The sequence below is a fragment of the Vombatus ursinus genome, unplaced genomic scaffold (assembly GCF_900497805.2).
Source record: "Vombatus ursinus unplaced genomic scaffold, bare-nosed wombat genome assembly UNPS02007344.1, whole genome shotgun sequence".
NCBI classification, from domain to species: domain Eukaryota; kingdom Metazoa; phylum Chordata; class Mammalia; order Diprotodontia; family Vombatidae; genus Vombatus; species Vombatus ursinus.
Genome location: NW_020947122.1, coordinates 5,411,387 through 5,432,932, shown reverse-complemented (window position 1 = coordinate 5,432,932; position 21,546 = coordinate 5,411,387). Strand labels below are relative to the sequence as shown.

The 21,546-nt window shown below is 39.1% G+C and overlaps 1 protein-coding gene across 1 annotated transcript in view; it reads right to left on the bottom strand.

Moving 5' to 3' along the window:
• Positions 1-2,575: 2,575 nt before the first annotated feature.
• The window catches only part of ENDOD1 (endonuclease domain containing 1), a 28,273-nt gene continuing 9,302 nt past the window's right edge, over positions 2,576-21,546 (bottom strand). The window contains exon 2 of the mRNA XM_027849377.1: positions 2,576-4,319. Coding sequence (XP_027705178.1) covers positions 3,120-4,319 — 1,200 coding nt within the window. The 3' untranslated portion in view covers positions 2,576-3,119. The remainder of the gene's footprint in view (positions 4,320-21,546) is intronic.

Below are 21,546 nucleotides of genomic sequence, written 5' to 3'. Positions count from 1 at the left end.
TGGAAATGCTACCCAGAGAATGAGCTAACCAACAGTTGGGTGGGACCAGGGAAAAGGAAGGAAAACAAAGAGTCTTGATAATGTTCAAACTGGATGTAAGTCTTCTTCATCAGGACTTTGAGAGGCAGCCTGACAGGAAGACATAAGGCCAGCTTTGGTGCCAAGAAGACCTGGGTTCAGGTCTTGTCTCTGGCATTTACAATAGTCTGAGCTGTGTGATTTGCTTTGTCATTTAAATTCTCTAAGGCTATTTGTGTTACAGGTGTACATCTGTACCTGAGATTCCATACCCTGAAGGAATCACAAATCTGGACTTTCCCTCTGCCCCCCCCCAAAAAGTAACAAAATCAAATCAAATCACATATGGACAATCCTTCCACAAAGCTACAATAAATATGAAAAAGCAGCAATCAAGATAGAAGTTTTGCAATCCCAAGTTCCCCCTTCAATCGCAGCCCAAACAAAATGGCCCTGTTTGTGTTATTCCCCAATCTGATCCCTTCGAAGTGCTGCATAACAACAGCAACCTAGTCTTAGCAAACAGAGAGGACTGCCAATTACAGTAGACACGCTCAGTGCAAGTATGGCTGCCCCAATTCTCTAACCGTAGTAGGCATTTTGCTTCCTTCTCCTTTCCCATTTTCCTAGGAAGACCATGGTATGCATGATGCAATGAACTCAAAGAGTTAAATAAGTAATTACTTAGTTACTAGGTATGTTTGGAAAGGGACCAGGCCCAAACACCGCAGGTGGGTTAGTCATGGTGCTGCAGGTAGATGGGATCAGATGCTAGTTCTTCTCGAACTGCAAAAGCCAGGAGTGAGCACTGGAATAAGTCTGATGGAGGGGAATGGAGATAAGATACCCAAGTTCTTATTCAGACTCTATCACTAACTAGCTGTGTAATCTTGGATATGTCATTTATCTTCTGTGGGCTTCAGTTTCCTCATCTATAAAAGGAGAATGTCCCTTTCAGCGCTAAAATTCAATGATAATGTTGCTTCCTCTCCCTCCGATTCTATGAATCAGCTTTGTCAATATCAAATATCACTATTTCTGCTCCCTAATCACTCCCATAGTTCATAGGATCATAGACCCAGACCAGATGGCATCTCAGAAACCAACCCCTTCATTTTATAGATGAGGAAATGGAGGGTCAGAGAGTCTAACTTACCCAGGATTTGAACGCAGTTCCTCTGACTTCAGAGTCAATACTCCTTGCATCATACCATATCAGCAATGGAAAGTTTTGTCTGGCCACATATGCTTTCATGAATGGAAGCAAGTGGTTGAGTATTGTTAAACTAATCAAATATCTGAATATGAACTATATTTTCCAATCTCAAGCCTGTCCAGGGCTTGTGTTCCAAGTCTCACATCATGGATCTAACATGATGGTGACTTACTGGTTGCAGTTTTCTTTAAATGCAATGCAATGATCTTTTTTTCAGTCCCTCTACTTTCATTACACTAATATTTTCCAACCACTATTCCAATGCAAAAAAATGACTAGCCTCTATAGCCACAGTAAAAATGTTTTCCTTCCTGTCTCTTAATTTATGAATCCAACTTTCTGATGATAGAATGTGAGGAGCAGATGCCTCTGGTGTCAGGGTTTCCTACCTAGCTTCCTCTTGATGCATAGCTCTTCCTCTGACTACTCAGTTTTGTTAGATTTATTTAGTCGTTTCCGTGGGCAATGATCTTGCGTCAGAGGCAGAATAAATCCTGAGGAGGGTGGTTTTGCTTTCTCAAATGGTTTCAGGCTAGTGAATGTGTTGTTAAGAAGTAGGAAAATGGAGATGTTTACTTGCATGACCTATATAGAGTGTAACCTGAAGGATAGATTATAAGAGTCTTAAGCCCATTGACCTATTGCCCACAACAAAGTATTTTCCTATGAGACATTTCTTAATCAAGGATCTAGTTTCCTGAGAAGCTTTGTAGCAGCTTTTCCTCTATTATGCTAACTCTGAAAATACATAAACTTGAATTCTTCTGAGTGTGAGCTTTTTTTTCTAATCAAAATAATTCTTTAGGGCCCATTTAAAGTGCTTTAATTTTATTGTTTGCCTTGATTTATAGGGGAATGTGTTCATTAAATTGACTTTTACAGAAGCCCAAATTAATTTGGTCATTATCATATTGGCCGATGGTAGGGGGCTCTCAGCATGAGATTTTCAGGCGACCCTTAAGTTGGTGTCAGTTTCTTGGCTTGGTGAAAGATTCCATAACATCACTAACACTACACAAGAGTAAACAAACGTTTGACCCTGAGTTCTTATCCTCTCTGGGCATTTGCCCGAGCGAGAAATATTATATGTGCTGAGTGCCAAGACAATTCTGGACTCACTTTCCCACCTCATTAAGTCACATTTTGCAAAAATATCCATTATCCAAGACGTTCAACTGAGAACTATAACTTGCTATTGGGGGGCTTTGAAAGTCCAAAGGACCTTCTTGGGTGGTGGTAATCTTCTCACCCAAGGTAATGAAGCTTTCAGTCCTTCAGGCTGGCAGCTTTTACATGGCTACAAGGTCATGATGTTGGAAGAAGATTCAAGAATCAGCTATAAACATCAATAGTGGGCTTTTTAATCCGACCTCATCGGGTTCAATTAGATTAGATGAGAAGAACCAAACATCAAGGAGAAGAACCCTTTTCCCAGTTTTCAGAAAACACTTTGGATGAACATTCTACTCTCCCTAACTCTCAACTATCACCAGCAGACAGACATCTCTTAGGGTGTAGGCCACTTTCTGAGAAAATGGCAGCCATTTCCCTACTTTATTAATAGTGAAGAACTGAAAGTGTTTATGGCTTAGAAAAAGCTGACCACCTGACCAAACTAGACTGTAGAGCCATATGAGATTAGTTAACCCTCAACTTTCAGCCCTCGTCACTTTGCTAGCAGAAAATTCTAAATCATACTGTCATTTCTTTGCAAACACAGGCAGTTTCCCCTTAACCTCTAAGTGAATTCGCAATATTATCAGTGCCCAAAATGCCATGTGAATTAAGAGCAGGAAGCCACATGTTGAAAACAGGAATCACTCTGACTCTCTCTTACAAAAAGTCAAAATCCCCGTGGATGGATTCTCCTGGTCCATTTTTCCTTCTACAACTCCCCAGAGTTGTCATAAGATACCTTAAAGCCAATCTGTTTACAGACACTAAAAAGTACGTGAAACAGGCTGCCAATAGTGCCAAAGGCAGTGTCCAGGAGGAGATAGAAAGTGCCCCCCAGGCCCACAGCAATATCTTTAAGGACAGTTGGGATGGCACAAACTGTGTACATGGGGAAACTGACAATGTCCACAAGGACTCTGATGGGGATACTCAGAATTCGGCAAGTGGTTTTTAGCAGGCAGCAGAGGATTCGTAGAAGGGCCCTGATGATTTTGACAATGACCTTGACCACTTTCCAGGGAATGCTCACCAGTTCTTCCCCAATGGCCATGAAGTATGACACTGTTGCTGAACACATCCTATCGACTCCATTTTCCAGAATACCTATAAATTGCTTGGTAATGTACCACAGGCAATAGAGAACATTTTTCAGGATTCCAACCACGAGGTAGTATATTAATTGGAAAAGCTTGACAAAAGGGGTAGCGACAATGCCGCCAATTGTTCTGAGCAAGCCGCTCTCATCGGCTTCCTCTGGCAATGACCGAGCAGACCGTTTGTTCTGAGAACTGGATAATTGGCTAGAACTTGACTTAGCCTGGACCATCCTCTCTTCATCCTGCACATGGTTAACCATCTCTAATATTTTTTTCATTTTCTCTGTGTCTTGGTCTGCTTCCCCACAATTGTTTTGGAACAGCTGAGTCCCAGATGGGAGCAGCTTTTCAAGATCCTTCACCATCATATCTTCTATGATATCCCCATCCCTCATATGCTTGATGAATCCCATAGACCACCCTCCAGGAGCAGCACAGCAAGCAGCCAACCAAACAAAGTCAGGGACAGATACTTTGTCCTTAACTCTGCGGTCTGAGGGCACTGCTCCTGCAATGACATACAGGTCATCCCCATTCCCACAGTATGGGGCCAAGGCAAGATCCATTAGGCTATTCACATTCATGTACCACCTTTCCCTTAATGATTGGGTCATAGGTGCGGCATTCGTGAGGGTGTACGTTGCCACCTGGAAATCATCACTGTTAAGGGAACTGACGTACAATTGTCCTTTTTGGTAATCAGAATCCAGGTAATCAGTACTTAGGGCTTGTTTGCTTCCAAGATTGTCTACAGAGTTAACAGCATCTGCTTCAGTAATCATTTCTCCAAATTTGCTGTTGGGGTCATCTATCTGAAAGAAAAAAGACAATACTATATTGAGTTAAGTCGAAAGCCCATAAAATATGTTCCTGGCAAAAAGAAGCACATTCTTTTAATGGATGTTAAGCACCTACTGTATGCTGAGCACTGGTGCTGAACAAAAGGGGAAGTACAATTGGAGGTGCCCATCAATTGGGAAATGGCTTAATAAATTATGGTATGTGAATGTAATAGAATAATATTGTGCTGTAGGAAATGATGGAGAGTTTCTCTCTTTGTGTGTGCAATCACGTAAAACATATTTCCATGTTAATCATGCTGTGAAAGAAGAAACAGACCCCTTCCCAAAAAAGAAAAAAACATGAAAAAAAATAAAGAAAGTGAAAAATAGTATGCTTTGATCTGCATTCAGACTCCCTCAGTTCTTTCTCTGGATGTGGATAGCATTTTCCATCATGAGTCTTTTGGAATTGTTGTTGATCATTGTATTGCTGAGAATAGCTAAGTCATTCACAGCTGATCATCATACAATATTGCTATTACTGTGTACAATGTTCTGATGGGGACAATTTCAGAGAAACATGGAAAGACTTGTATGAATTGATTCAGAATAAAGAGTACAGAACCAAGAGAATACTTTAAACTATGGCAGCAGCACTGTAAAAAAAAATTTAAAGACTTAAGAATTCTGATCAATCCAAGGATCAACCATGATTCCAGAGGGGTGATGATGAAGAATGTTACCTACCTCCTGACAGAGAGATGATAGACTATGCAGAACGACACACATTTTTGGGTAAGGAGTTACTGAAATCAGTCCAAGAAAATGTCATGTAAGATTGTTTTTGCTTGTCTGAGTAACTATCAGAGGATCCATCAAAATGATGGAATCCAGTCTGTACCATAGGACATGCTTTCCACCATTACAGTCTTCAGGCCAGCACAGTCATGTAATAATTTCACACATATGATGTCACTGTCCTACCATAGCAATGGTAATAATATAGAAATATTACCTTTGGGAGGACTTTCTGAGGGAGTTCCTAGAAACTAAGGCCAAAGTCATGGATGCCCATTGACCAACCCTACTTCATTAAGAGTCGGCTATTTCCAACTAAGTGGTAACTATTTCCAATTCAATTCAACATGCATTTGTTAACCACCTATTATCTGTAAAGTTCAATGTTAGGTGCTGGAGAGACCAAAAAAAAAAAAGCAGAGGCAGAAGATGGAATGTTGTATATGGGGAACCCCAAGTAGACCAATTTAGCTAAAGATCAGTGGGCATGAGGGGAGTAAGTAATATGAAATAAGCTATGAAACATAGGTTCAAGACAGACAATGAAGGGCTTTAAATAGCAAACAGGATATAAGGGTGTGGGTGGGTGAGTATGTGCTTGAAAGTATGCATGCAGGTACGAGTCAGAGTAGATACATCTTTAGGATTTACAAAATCTTTGCAAACTGGAATTCCATATCTGTTGCTATTTGTCCTAACCCTTCCCACTCCTTCATTGAGTCAGAATCTGACACTTGGGGAGATCATCAAGGGATGAAATATCACCTCACCTACTTAGAGGTAAAGGTTTGCAAAGACTTAGCTCTTTCTTTAACTATATCCCCACATCAGCCCAAATAGCCCACAATCCTGTCAACTGGGAAACTTCCTCCCCCCAAAATTAGCCTTGGACTTGTCTTTAATCTTTAATAATCTATATATTTCATGGCTCCTTTGGGGCAAATTTTTCAGTAAGACTGAAATAACTAAACATTAGAATGAAAACGAGAAAAGTTGATCTCAACACACTCATAAAAATTAGAACCGCAACTGAAGCAATCAACAGAAATTCTCCAATGGTTGGCTAAAATTCAAGGCACACGTTTGTAGTAAAATTTTATATGCTGTGGTGTGGATAAATACTTTAATTGCTCTAATCAGAGCATTTAAATCAAAGTGGGGAGAAAGTACTGAGTTTAGTGTTGATTCTTAGGCATTTATGCACATTTAAAATATCCAAACCAGGGCAAAGTGAACCTTAAATGTATTCTGTTTGGACTTAATTTCTTGATGACATTTATTTTTTGAATGTCTGGTATTTATAGATCATAATACTCATAGCTATGTTTTTAGTGGCAGCAAAAACAAACAAAACAAAACAAAACAAAACAAACCCAGGAAAGTACGTGCCTATTGATTGAGGAATGGCTAAAAATATTTGGCTTATAGAAATAATGGAATGTTACTGTACTATAAGAAATGATGAATATGAAAATATACCAGAAACACGGGAAGACATATTCTTGATGAAGTATGCAGAAGCAGGAAAATAATATACACAATGATTACAACAATGTAAATGGAAAAAACAAAAAACTGAAACAGAACACCATATGAACATAATGACCACATTTAGCAATAGAGAAGTTGAAAAAATACATTTCTCTCCTGTATTTGCACAGATGAGGGACTAAGGGTATGAGACAGACATACCATATACTATCTGACATGGTTGAAATGTTGCTGGTTTTCCTGAGTTGCTTTTCAAATCTTTGTAGCAAGGGACAGCTAAGTGGATGGGGGAGGGATATATTAGGAAATGAAAATGACAAAAAAACAAAAGTAATCAATAAAATTAAAATTTTTTTTTCAATCTTTGTTTTCTTTGGGCTAGGCAATAGGGTTAAATGACTTGCCCAGGGTCACACAGCTAGTAAGTGTCAAGTGTCTGAGGCCGGATTTGAACTCAGGTTCTCCTGACTCCAGGGCCAGTGCTTAAAAATTTTTTTAAGTGAATGAAGTTGGATGGGCTTGTTCTCAAGCGGTCAACTTAGGGTGGGGATGGAGAGCACTGGGAGATTTTGGGGTGTTACTGAGAAATGCTTTGTTCTACTCCCCTTTCTCTCCAAGAACTATACTTATTCATTTTTACATATACCTGCAGTGTAGGAGTAGGGGGTGAGAGGGTAAGGGAAAGGATCCACAGTGCCTTGCACACACTTACTCGATAAATGCATGTAGCTCATTAAATTCTTATCCCAACACCCAAGAGTAGCTTACAGAATGGGAGCAGCCCTTGCAGAGAGGCAATAGGTATGCATCTTTCCCACTCCCACTCTGTACCAGAGTTTTTCTTGAAGGCAGAGTGGGTGAAGGGAGCTTGGGAGGGGAAAGTGAAATCAAACAACAAAGTTTATTGAAAATGTACTGCAGAGGGAGCCATAAGGCGCCATTTCTATAGTAGCTTCATCCCTTCTCTGAGTCTCCAGTCAAGCACTGGCTTTAGAAGCTCTCTAGCCCCATACCTTGCTATACCAATTGGCTGTCACAGAGGAAAGCTAAAAATTCCATTCCTTTTGTAGAATATTGCCTCAGCTGAAAAATTATAAAGAGTAAACATAGCTTGAAAGAAGAGATATGGGAAGACACTCCCACCATACTCCTTTGCTGAGGTGGGAGGTTCACAAATATTTTATATTGCACATATTTTCAGACTTTTTTGATGTATTAGTTATGTTGATTTTTCCTCTTTTTCTTCATCTTTAAAAATATTAGTTATTATATGGGAGGGCTCTCTGGGAAAGAAGGAGTGATACTGGGAGGGAACATGGTGTTATAAAAAAAAAAAATAAAAGAATATTGCCTCAGCTCCTAGAGAGTTGGGTGATAAGCACCATGGAAACACAAACTTGAATTCTTTAATCATAATAATAGCCATGTGATCAGGATATTGAGCAAGAACTAAGGGTCAACAGAGCCTAAAGCCTCAAGGCCAGAAGTCTTTAAGTTGCAAACCGTGGTGCTTAGCATACTGCCTGGCACATAGTAGGCACTTAATAATTACTTATTGACTGACTAAATGACTGATAAGCATAAGGTACAGAAAGAGACATGTTGTTTGGACATGACTTTTGTGTGAAATTTGTTTTACTTGACTAAGTTTATTTGTTAAAAGGTATTTGTTTATTTGTTAAAACTGTTTCCCTCAGTTTTTAATTGAAAGGGGAAGGATCCAGGAGGATTAGGTAATAATGATATAAAAGAAGAAGGCCATTGAAACATTTTTTTTTAAAGAACAGAAGAGAATAGAAGGACGTTCAGGGAAAAGCACAGCAGAACAGTTTTGAAAGTAATGTGTGGAATTTATTATATGCTTTTAAAAAAGCAAGTGGTAGGAAATGGAAATTCACTGTTTCATATAAAACTCTGGAAGTTCTGCTGTACATTTGGAAATGTTCTTTTTCGGTGTTTCAAGTTCAGAATAAACAAATACAATTTTAAAAAAATCGAATTTGACTTTGGTCATTAAAGTAATGGATGTTATTTTGACCCTCAACATCTTTTATTTGTTTCCAAAGAAACTTTCGGATTAGTTGAAATAAAGCACTCTCTTGTTTTGTACAAGAGCTGAGAAGAAGCCAATATAGTAATGAATTAAGCAACTCTCCACACTAAATATCTCTAGTGGAGGCAGCATGGTGAAAGAATGTTGGACATCTATTAAGAACAACATAATATGATATGATACATAACATAATATGATAATGATGACGATGATGACAATAACGATGATAGCATTTATATAGCACTTTAAGGTTTGTAAGTGCTTTACAAATTTTAATTCATTTTATCCTCATGACAAACTTGGGAGGTACGTGTTATCTCTGTTTTCAGATGAAGAAACTGAGACAGACAGAGGTTAAGTGATTTGCCCAGGGTCCCATAGCTAGTTAAGGGGTGAGTCTGGATTTGAACTCAGGTCTTCTTGACTCCAGGTCCGGCACTCTATCCACTGCTCTATCTACCTGCTAAAGTTAATCTCTCTGTGCTTCTATTTCATCATTCATACTATGGGCATAGTAAGATTTACACTAGCTGAGATTCTCTTGTCCATATATGTATTTACTCCCTCCAATAACTAGATACATTCTGTTATCTTTTTGAGATAACAATTTGCTGATGATATGGGAAGGATCTATAGTACCTGGAATGAAATAAGCTCCTAATAAATGCTTGCTAAAGAAAACAGACTCTCATTTACATAAAATGTCCAAGTAGTGTACATGATATGTTATTGATCTGATTATCATTAGTAATATTTGATTACAAAACTCAGATTTTTTTCCCCTTTATGCTTTGAAATATGAAGTGTAGACGTATTTTTCCAGACTCTCAATAGAGATTGCTTAATGATCTAATTATTGCATTTATTGTCATCTACTGACAACACAGCTCCCCAGAGAAACAGGCATGGCTGGGAGGTAAGAGATGATTTCAGATTCCCAAGGCTCTCTGGGCTTTACCTGCCTTTTTACATATGAAACCAGGCCACTGTTTTGTCTCCAAGAGTGCTCTGCTTTGGTGATACACACAAACTCCCGTCTGACCCATCCCCCAAGCGACTGCCCATGTAATTTGATATCATTCCTAACCATTCTTTCTCAATCTCACTCATCCTCCTCCTGGCCCATTATTGTAGGTATTCTTCAGGGGTCTGACCTTGACCAAAGGTATTCTCTTCACACTCTTTCCCTTGGAAATCTAAGTCACCCCAATGAATTCAACTACCACCTTTGTACAATTAACACACAAATCAACTCCTCTGGTCCAATTCTCTCCTGAGCTCCAGGACCACAAGTCCAAACTCCCAAGAGGGCATTATCTGACTATCTTGCCAGAACCTCAAATGCAGCATAACCCAAAACAGAGCTTGTTATCTTTTTCCCTAAACTTGTTCCATCTTCTGATTTCACTTGTTTCTGCCTTTGGCACCACCATTCACTGCGCCTATCATGTTTGTAAACATATTTGGATTTAAATCCAGTTTAAATCCAATTTACTTGTAAGTCAAGACATGTCCCTCCTGATGTCATTGATCCTCTTGGAGAACCAAGGATGAACAACAACAACAAGCTTAAAAAGGCCATGGTTTCCCACTGCATCCTGGGCCACCACCAGTCATCTTGACCTATGTCTTGCCACTGGATTCCAGTGACTCTGGAGGAGTAAGGACTCTGCATAGCTCTGTCTCACTAAATCCAATTCACTTGCAACTCAAGATGTACACTTTCTGATGTCATTGGTCCTCTTCGAGAATGAAGGACACACAACCAACCACAACAGTACGTTTGTAACCTTATACTTATCTTTGATCCTTTCCTCTCCCATACTTTTCATTTCTAATCAGTAACCAAGTTCTTTCAATTTCACTTCTTCAGCTTCTCACATCCATACCCTCTTCTCTATTCCCATTGCAACCATCCTACAATAGACTTCATTATCATCCACCTAAACTATTGTAATTTTTATTGAGTCTTCCCATCTCTGTTCTCTGTTCTCTCCCCCATCCCTTTCACACACATACAAATCATCATTCACGTCACTCCCAAAATAATCTTTCTTCTATTTCATTTTCCGGATTTTGCAACCACACTTCAGCTGCTTCTTCCCTTGGCCCTTGTGGCCTCCTCTCATGGGTGAGTTTGTTCCATACTACCACGCTTTACTCTTCATACTTTGCCACCATATTGAAGCTGCTTTTCCTTTGGCCCCTGTAGGGTCCTTCTCTCATTGTTGAGTTCCTCCTAAAACTTTCATTTTGTGGAAGAGCCCAGACCAACCATCCTTCACTTTTCAGATTTTGTCCCTCTGTTGTTTTTTTCTCCCCATACCCAATTTTTTCAGCTCCTTTTAATGTATTGTCTTCTCCCATTAGAATATAAGCTCTGTGAGGGAAAGAACTTGTTTTTCCTTTCCTTTTTTTTTTTGCTCGTGTTTGTATGCCCCCCACACTTAGCACAATGCCTGGCACATGATAAATGCTTGATAAATGCTTGTTGACTTGACTTGTGTCTAATTATATCCAGTAGTGTACTGGTAAATATTTAACAACCATCTCTCCAGGGTGGGGAAATGTATGAAGGTCTTACTTCTAGGTTTAATCTGTATTATTAACATTTTCTCTATTACTTTCTTGGGCCATCTAGGTGATATAAGAGATAGAGTACTGGGCCTGGAGTCAGAAAGACTCATCTTTTTGAGTTCAAAACCAGCCTCAGACACTTACTAGCTGTGTGACCAAGGGCAAGTCATTTAACCTTGTTTGCCTCAGTTTTGTCATCTGTAAAATGAGCCAGAGAAGGAAATGGCAAATCACTCCTGTATCTTTGCCAAGAAAACCCCAACTGGGGTCATGAAGAGTCAGATATGATTAAAATGACTCAACAACAGCAACAATAAAACCTATCACTTTCTTAATTCTAGACAATCAGCAAAACAATAAATTAAGCTGTAATATAGTGTTTGCCTCTTTCCTAAGATGTAAATGCTCATACTGAAAATTTAACAATCGGCTCTCTCCAATGGTTTGAAGTGGTTCTAACATACTCTTGATTATATTATTACTGTGCTTACAAGTCTTCAGTGGCTCCCTATTGGCTCCCGAATAAATATAAGATTTCACTGTGTGACATTCAAAACCCTCCACAGTCTGGGACCTGCCATTCTAGCTTTCTGTCTTTATCTCTTATCACTCTTATTTATTACTCTCCTCTAACCCCTCCATTAACCCTGTTCTGTGCTCTAATTAAACTTCACTACTACTGTCTTCCTGACAATGCCCTGTACTCTCCCTCCTCCATGCATTTGCTCATACTGTTAGCTGTGCCTGGAAAACCTTCTTTCCCTGCTTTACCTATTACATCCCAAACTGTCCTTTGAATATCAACTCAGTTATCACCTTCTCTGATGCCCTGTCAAAAATAATATTACCCCAAGACTCCTTATAATATTGTTTTGTAACTTTCTAATGAACTTATCATATAGTATATATTAAATATAGATGTCTGTATTTGTGTAGTGGACTATAGATAAGACTTCATGAGTGCAGACATCATGTCTTATTTAAATTTTGCATCTCATCCAGTGTCTAGCTCAATGCTTTATATAGAGTAAGCACTTAATAAGAGCATGTTCAATGAAATGAAACATTAAATTAGAATAAGAGCTCAGGACCAAGTAAATGGGTGAGTGGTTTGTCCTTGGAGCTATAGGTCTGAATAATAGGAGTAAGCCAAGCAAAATGTTTAAAAATAGGGTGAAGATACATAATAGTGGCAAAGAATCAGAAGTACAGGGTAGGCAGGCTCTTGTTAGCTACCGGGAAAACAAAATAACAGATACATACAGAAAAATACCTAGGCAATAAAGCTCAACCTTCTGTTTCACTAAAATCATAAGATTATAGATTTAGAACTGGAAAAGACTTTAAAGGTCCAGCCATTTCATTAGATAAAGAAACTTAGGCACAAGAAGGTTGTGATTTGCCCAAAGTCATACAAGTAAAAAGTGGCAGAAGATTTGAACCCACATCCCCTGACTCCAAAATAATTCAGCATTCTTTCCACTCTATCTCCCTACCTCCCTTAAGGATTTGTTAAGTCTTTGTTCTCAAGAATGAATCTGCAAGTACAACATTCTGTCTGACAAAATCTTTAAGAAGACAAAGTCAACAGCAGTAACAGAAAGGGACAAAAGAAAGAACACTTTTATCCATGCTCCCAGGATGATTTATTTTCCCAGGCCCTGAAGGTAGTTCGTTTTTCTGCTTAGAACATGAACAGCAGATTGCCCTAAAACAGGGATTTAGAGAGATGGGAAAATGGCATCCAAGAAAGGTTCATTCGGTGAGTCTGTGAGTAATCAGCCTAAAGAAGAGAATAGTAAGGTCATGTCACCATAGCACAGACACTCATAGAGCCAGTCCATGGCTGCCTCCCTAAAGCAATTGGTCCGGACCGACAGACTGCCGTACCTCTATCAAGACTGAGGGAACTAGCTGCAGCACCTAGAGCTATCCCACGGCACCCCAGTCCATCTATCTTAGACTATTCCGAGCAAAATGATCTCTGCAGAAAGGCTACAGAATTGAAATTACATAGTCTGGAGGAGAAAAGGTAGAGGGGAGTGGGGTGTATTTAATTATAATCTTTAAATGTTTAAGAGGTTACTCCACAAAGATGGAGAGCAACTGTGGATTTAAAGTCCAGCATAACAAAATGCTATCCACATCCAGAGAAAGAACTATGGAGTCTGAACGCAGATTGAAGCATACTATTTTCTCTTTTTTTGTTTTTTCTTTCTCGTGGTCTTTCCAACCTTTTGTTCTGATTCTTCTTTCACTATGTGACCAATGCAGAAATATGTTTAACATGATTGTACATGTACAATCTATATAAGATTGCTGTCTTGGGGAGGGGGGAGGGAAGGGAAAGAGGGAGAAAAATTTGGCACTCAAAATCTTACAAAAATGAATGCTGAAAACTATCTTTATATGTAATTGGAAAAAAATAAAATACTACTAAGTGCAAAAAAAAAAGTTCAGCATAAGAGAATTACCCCCCCCCCAAAAAAAAGATTCCTTGACAGGGCTATTAAACACTGAAGGGAAGTTATGGAATCTCTTTTCCTGGAGAATTTAAAGCCAAAGATAAAGAAGCATCTGCCAGGATGGTTTAATGCAGAGACTTCTGGGCAAGATAGTACAAATTAGATGTTCTCTCCAGCTCCCTCTTGACCCTGTGGTTCAACTACCTATATAATGTTTCAGGCTATTTCTATTTCAGTGGAAGAGTTACGGGAAGAAGAACGGAGTGGAGAGAAGGATAACTGAAATATTTTTGTTCCTACTGTGCAAAGTCAGGGACTCAAAAAAATAGTTATTTATTCATGGATATAAAAGGGATTACTTGGACCCATGCTTCTCTCTTTGTGGAATCCTATCAGATCCCAAGAGACAAAAGATCATACAGACATAAGAGCTGTGGAGATCCCAAATGCTCCTTAGATCCTGTAAAATGCAGTTCTGATGGCACTGGAAAGCAACAGAGACCAGAGGGCTTTTTGTAAGTACCATCAGAACAGACCATGGAAAGAATTAGTATATATTAAGATTCCAGGAAGGAACTGCCTTTTCCCCTCTAGGAGTCAGAGTATTAGTAGAACTGAAGAAATGGGAGGAGGCAAATAAAGGGGTGGGTGGAGAACAAAGATCAAGCTTGGGGAGGGACTTGATTTATTGTGTGCCAGAATCTCCATCTCTCAAAAAAAGGAATAAAGTCTAAACTGACCTATTTGGGGGGTGGAGGTGGGAATTACACCAAAGTTCTTTTCCTCTGGCTTCTAAAACACCTACCCTTTCCCAGGGAATGAAAATTTCTTGAGTAGAATGAAAACATCTTCGTTTTGAAAGGAAAGAAAAAAAAAAAAAAGGAGATCCCTCTCCCCCCACCCCATTCTTTTGCTTTTTTTCTTCCAGTGCTTGCTTATTGGAGAAAGATCGTTGACCAAAGAGAAAAACAGAAAAGAAGCAAATCTTCTCTCTTAAGCCAGGAGCGCGGTGAAAAAGAGACAATGGAATGGTGCCCAGTGTTCCTGTCTTTCCATAAGAAAGATATCCATTTGTAACCTCCTTAAACATAATATTAACAGATCATTCTTCCCACTTGGAGCCCAATGGCAAGGATTACAGAAGGGAAATGTATAGCGTACTTGCAATTATTGAGTCCTAGGCTGAAGGACCAACACTGTCCCTTACTGGCTGCGTGGCTTTAGGCAAATTGCTTAAACTCTCTGAGCCTCAGTTTTTTAGGAGTCAAGAAACCTGAGTTTTAATCCCAGTTCCACCAGTTATTTATTAGCACTTCATCATTGTCATTTAACTTTTCTGGGCCTCAGCATCTACATTTTGTAAAATTAGGGAGTTGGATTAATATCCTGTTCGACTCTTATATTCTATAATATTTGTACTACCAACTTCACAAGGCTGTTATGAGGATCATGATGAGATTAATTAAAAATAGCTAACATTTATATAGTACTTGCTATGTGTCAGGCACTATGCTGAGAGCTTTACAAATATTATCTCATCTGATCCTCACAACAACCCTGTGAGATAGGTGCTATTGTTATCCCCACTTTACAGATGAGGAAACTGAGGGGAACAGAGGTTTTTGGGGTTTTTTTAAGTGACTTGCCCACTGTCACACACAAGTGACTGTCTGACATTGGATCTGAATATGTGTATAGTATATGTATTATATATAATGTGTATAGTATATGCATGACATATAAGCAGAATGTATTAATATGATATATACATATTTATACATATAACTTAGAATATATATAAATAAATCATAAACAATACTGTATATGAACATATACATATAAATGCATGTAATTGATATACAAGATACATGTACACAAAATGTAAATGTATACAGTGCATATAGCTAGATCATTATGGAAAACTTTTGAAAGTATAGCATTATGTAAATTTGAGATGTTGCTATTAGCTAAGTAACTGACCTGTATCAAAAAGTAGATCTAGGACTTTTTTTCAGGTAATTTTTACTTTTAAAAACTCCAAGACTTGAAGTTTCTTAGTAAATCCTCGTAAAAAGAGCCAATTCTTTTCAAACACATACCGGACTTCATTAGCTTCTTAGCTTACATCACTTCTATGGCTTAGGTTTCTTTTCTTATTATTCACAGCAGGTTAGTTTCCATATTGGGTATTGTTTTCATTTCCAGAGGACTGATGATTCTTGGCATTTAGTTTCATTCATTGAAATGATCTCTCCATTTTCCCATAGTGCTTTGCACCTCTCTATTTCAATAGAATGAGCATCTCTGAAGCATACACTACATGGAAAGCATTGTACAAGGCATTGGGAAAGCCATTGTGCTAGTGACACAAACCAAGAGCGCCTGCCCTCAAGTTTACATTTTACTGGGAGATACACAGGGTAAGCAGCTAAGGACGATGGCACATGATTATTTAAGGAGGGAGAGAGAGCAGTATCAGCTGCTGGGGTGGGAGTGAAAGTAATGAAGATATTGCCATAGGAGCCAGCCCTTGAGCATCTTGAAGCCAGGGAACTCTAAGATGAAGAAGTAAGGACATCATACTTTCCAGGCAAGAGGGATATTCTTATGGGAGATGGGGACACAGAATGTTGAACCCTAATTCCTGAACTGGAAGCAACCTCTCCTTCCTCTGAATTCTCACTGACTCTGTACTCCATCATCTCTATTTTGGACCTTAGTAATTTTGTCTTTTTCTTCTTTCCCTCAGTAGACTTCTGGGCTTAGAATCTTATTCTTTTCTTTATCCTCCTCAGCCTGGTACTTCATAAGCATTCATCACCGGACTCACATCTCTAACAAAAAGCAAGCAGTGACTTAAGGCCTATTTCACCATTTGAGAAAGTTTGGCCAAATTGAACCATGCACCAAGGACAAGACCAGGAACAGAACGAAGCACTTTAATTCCTATGAGAGTTTAGAATCTTAGGACTGACGAGCAAGTTAAGCCCCAGAGCTCCAGAAATATCCACCTTCCTCCACCACACCCCGGCCCCAGCCGTGCTTTCAGCCCAGCCCCAACAGCCTTCAATCCAGGGAAGCAATCCCTATACACAGGATCTGACAATGGCTTCGAAAGCCCCTGCCCTCTTAGCAACCATAGTTACTGAAGACCCAGAAAAGAAAGTCCTCAGCACCAAAGTCCATAGAGCCATAAAATGGTTCAAAATAAGAAACAGATATGATTTTATCAGTACATATGAACTTAAAGAAGATGCATTGCCAGGAATGAGCTAGAAACTAGCTGATTGTTAAATTTTCATTGTGAACATTTATATCTCAGCAAATATTACAAATTGGTGCTTTATTATTTTGTTAATTGTGTTAATAGAGTGTCAGAGGTTGGCTAACTACAGTCTGAGTCCAAAGAGTCCAAACAAATTAGGCCTGTGACCCAAACTTGTTTGTGTATTCCCAGAGCTAAGAATAGTTTTTATATTTGTAAATAAAGTTTTATTATATTTAAAAATGTAAAAACCAGTCTTAGTAAGAGAGTGGTTGGGCCAGTTAGTGTACTCCTGGTAGACTTCAGATGGAGTCTGGATGAATGACGGAGAAAACATCAATAATGCAAATTAAACTTAAAAATGTGTCGTGCCTCTGATGTTAAACACTCACCAGCACTGCGCCCCTCCCCCCTCACCATCTGCTTAGTCATTCATTGCACCTTAAGGACCATGAGACTTTCTATTCCACTTACAGCTAAAACCGCCTCAATGTAGTGCTTTACACATAGTAAGTGCTTAATAAATGCTTTAAAATGCTTTTATATTCATTCATTCAGACTGAAAAGGATTTGGAAAGGCCATGTGTTCTATGCAAAGGCAATTCAACATTTCCTCTTCAAAGCCCTTGGAGCTCTAATCTTTTCGTGCTTAAGCTCAAAGTTTGTTAAATATCTACTGTGCACAGGGCCCAGTGCTTCATGATAAGGCAAATGTAAATTTTAGATAAGTCACCGTTGCTTGTCACAGATGTGGAGCTAGAAGGGACCTTAGAAGTCACAGATCCAATGCTCTCATTTTACAGATAAGGACAAAGGCACAGGGTGATTGGATGACTCACTCAGAATTTAGGTCTTCCTGACTCCCATCTCAGCTCTCTACCCAGCAGGGCATCTAGTTGTCTTTGAGTTTATGCTCTAGTGAAGACGTAAGATGAATGCACAGATAACCATAACATACATGATAAATAGAGCATTTTTGGTTGTCCTTGAGTCATTTTTCAGTCATGTCCAACTCTTCACGGCCCCATTTCAGGTTTTCTTGGCAAAGATACTGGAGTGGTTTGCCGTTTCCTTCTTCAGCTCATTTTATAGATGAGGAAAGTGGGCAAACAAGATTAAGTGACTTGCCCAAGGTCACACAGCTAATATATATTTGAGACCAGATTTGAACTCAGGAAGATGAGTCTTCCTGACTCCAAGTCCAATGCTCTATTCAGTGCACCACCTAACTGCCTCTAAAATAGTGTATTAGACAGGTTCGAAAATAAAGGGTGGGGTAGATAAGATCAGGTAAAACATTTTGAAGGAGGTGGTATTTAAGTCCAGCTTTAAAGGGTGAGTAAGAATAAAGTAGGTCCACTTACTAGCTGTGTGACCCTGGGCAAGTCACTTAACCCCCATTGCCCAACCAAAAAAAAAAAAAAAAGAATAAAGCAGGTGGAGAGAGGTCACTTCAGGCAGAAACACAGTTTGAGCAATAATACAGAGGCAGAAAAGCACAGGCCAAATTGGGGGACAGAGAATAGTCCAGTTATTGGACTATAGTGTGAAGTGGAGTGATACAAGACAGGAGCAGGACGCTGAACTGGGCAGAACTTTTCAAACTCCTGACAAAATTCTATCCTCCTTGTACAAATCGTGGGAAACACTATTCAATGTTCTATTACACTTCACTATAATAAAAATATTATATTTTAACATAATTTTAACTAGTTAGCAACAGAGACAGAGGAACAAGAGGTAATATTTGTAAAGTGCTTAGCATAGTGCCTGGTACATTGTTATTGTCCAGTTGTTTCATTCATGTCCAACTCATGGGATTTTCTTGGCAAAGATACCGTAGTGGTTTGCCATTTCCTTCTCCAGTAGCAAACAGAGATTAAGTGACTTGCCCAAGGTTATACAGCTAGGACATTTTTGAGGTTAGATTTGAACTCAGATCTCCTGACTCTAAGCTCAGCACTTTATCCACTATGCCACCTAATTGCCATCCCGGTAAATAGTAGGTGCTTAATAAATGCTTGTCCCCTTCCCTATTAACTGTCATCTCAACTAAGTCTATTACATGCAATGCTCCAAATTCCTAATTTCCATCTCCCTGCCATAAAAAGGGGAGGGGGAAGGAGTTGCCTTCTCATATCTCTATTTTTGGGGCCATTATACCATCAACATATTTTAAGCCTCAGAATTTGTTCAGTGGCCAGATTAGTTTGAGAAACAATGGCCTAATGAAACAAAATGGCCATTACTGGAACAGCAGCATCTTAAAAATGTATCAACACATGCATTAAATAAAAGGCAATCAAACCAGTCTGTGACTATAATGTTTCATTGACCCCATTAATTATGATGTCTGCTCCATCTTTAGACTAAAGGTAGGATCAAAGAACAAAACAGACTCTTTTTTCCTGTTTCCCAAATATTAGTGTTATGTGATACAATGGTACCTATCCCTTTACTTTAACTGTCAACACCTGGCTACTATGGTAACTATGTGACCCAATTACATAAGTCAACAGACCTGTCAACTCAGCAAAACAACCTTATTTGGATTAATCTTTTCCCTGAATCAAATGTTACTGGATTGAACAGAATGGTCAATTCAGTCGTCCTGTGTAGACATGTTCTCTTATGTAGGAGATCAAATGACTCTCAGAGTAGATGTGTTGTTGGAGTAGATGGTGCTAGCCGGTAACCAAGCGATGAAGACATTGAAGGTCTCATTCTTACCAAACTAGACTCAGTCAAGAATTATAATGAACCAAATCGAGACCAACCCACCTTCATATATAGGATGTAACCCCTAAATAAGAGGAAAATAACATATAAGTATACACTGGAAAAGAATTTACAGAAAGCCACTATATATATATCTATATCTATAGATATAGATATAGATATAGATATAATTTTTTTTTTGGCTAGGCAATGGGGTTAAGTGACTTGCCCAGGATCACACAGCTAGTAAGTGTTATGTGTCCAAGGCCAGACTTGAACTCAGGTCCTCCTGAATCCAGGGCCAGTGCTCTATCCATTTCGCCTCCTAGCTGCCCTGAAAGCTACTATATTTAAAAAAAAAAATACTACTAATGTATTTTAAAGGAGAAACTTGCTATTGTTTTTTAAAAAATAAATAAATACATTTCTGCAACACGTTAAAAAACCAAAGGTCCCATATTAGGATAAAAGGCACTCAGAAAAGTAGGGAAATTTAAAGAAAACTGGGCTTTTTTATGATTGAGAAATATAACACAGATAATTTTATTATTAATCTCTCTCTTTCTCTTTCTTTCTGTTGTTTTTTTTTTTTTAATATTTCACTCCTGGAGCAGCCCCTCATTCATTTGGAAAGCCTGAAACTCAACCACATCAACTCTCTCTTGTCTATTTTTCTACTCCACTCTAAACTCCAAGGAGATTCTTCTGTGGCTCTTGGCAGTAGCCAGAGTTAGTAATCAACCAATCAACAAACATTTATTAAACACTTATTATGTATAAAAGGCACTATACTAGGCACTGGGGATAAAAAGACAGGTGGAATGCTCTCAAAGAGTTTAATTTTGAATGGAAGAGATAGCATGCACCTATATCTTATATTTACAAAACACATCAAAGCAGATACAAGGTGAGCTTGGAGGAAAAGGCACTCTCAGCTGGGGGACCAGGCCTTCTGCAAAAGTGACATTTGAGCTGAGTCTGAGTATCCCAGGAAGGGAGGGGCAGCCAGTGTACAAGAAATAGAGTCTAAACATAAACAGTCATACGTGAAGAAAAGCAAATAGGTGGGTCAGCTAGGTGGCGAAGTGGATAGAGCATTGGCCCTGGAGTCAGGAGGCCCTGAGTTCAAATCCAGCCTCAGACACTTGACACTAACTAGCTGTGTGACCCTGGGCAAGTCACTTAACCCCAATTGCCTTACAAAAGGAAAAAAAAAGAAAGAAAAGCAAATAGGTCACAGAGCTGGTCCATAGAGCAGTGTAATGTGTAATAAAGCTGAAATAGCTGGTAGACTGAGGCCAGTTAGTGAAGAGCTTTAAATCCTAAATAAAAGAGTTTATATTTTATTTTATTATATATTTATAACAGGGAATTTGTTGAGTTGTGGAATGGTACAATCAGACCTGAATTTTAAGAACATTGCCTTGGCACCATTTGCAGGTTGGATTACAGAGGGGAGAGACTTGAGGCAGGGAGACCAATTAGGAGGCTATTGCCATAGTCCAGGTGAGAAGAAATGAGGGCTGGCACTTGAGTGGGGGCTATGGGAGTGGACAGGACAGGTTCGAAAGAGCTGTTGTGGAGATAGAAATGACGATATCATATCTTATAAAGAGGAAACAGACTAAACCCTGGAACAAAATGCAAATTATTTGGGATGGGGAACTCCCCAAGATTTCTTTCCATGATTGACTGTTCTCTTCAGTTGTGGAAAAGTGGGACAGAAATGTGGAACTGATGGAATGGGCAGTGAGATCCTTCTAAGACTCAAAGGGACTTGGAACAGGGTTATAGGAAGGCTCTCATATTGTGCAAGGAGGAGGATGGCACACAGTGGCGCTGCGTGTGTGTGTGTGTGTGTGTGTGTGTGTGTGTGTGTGTGTGTGTGTG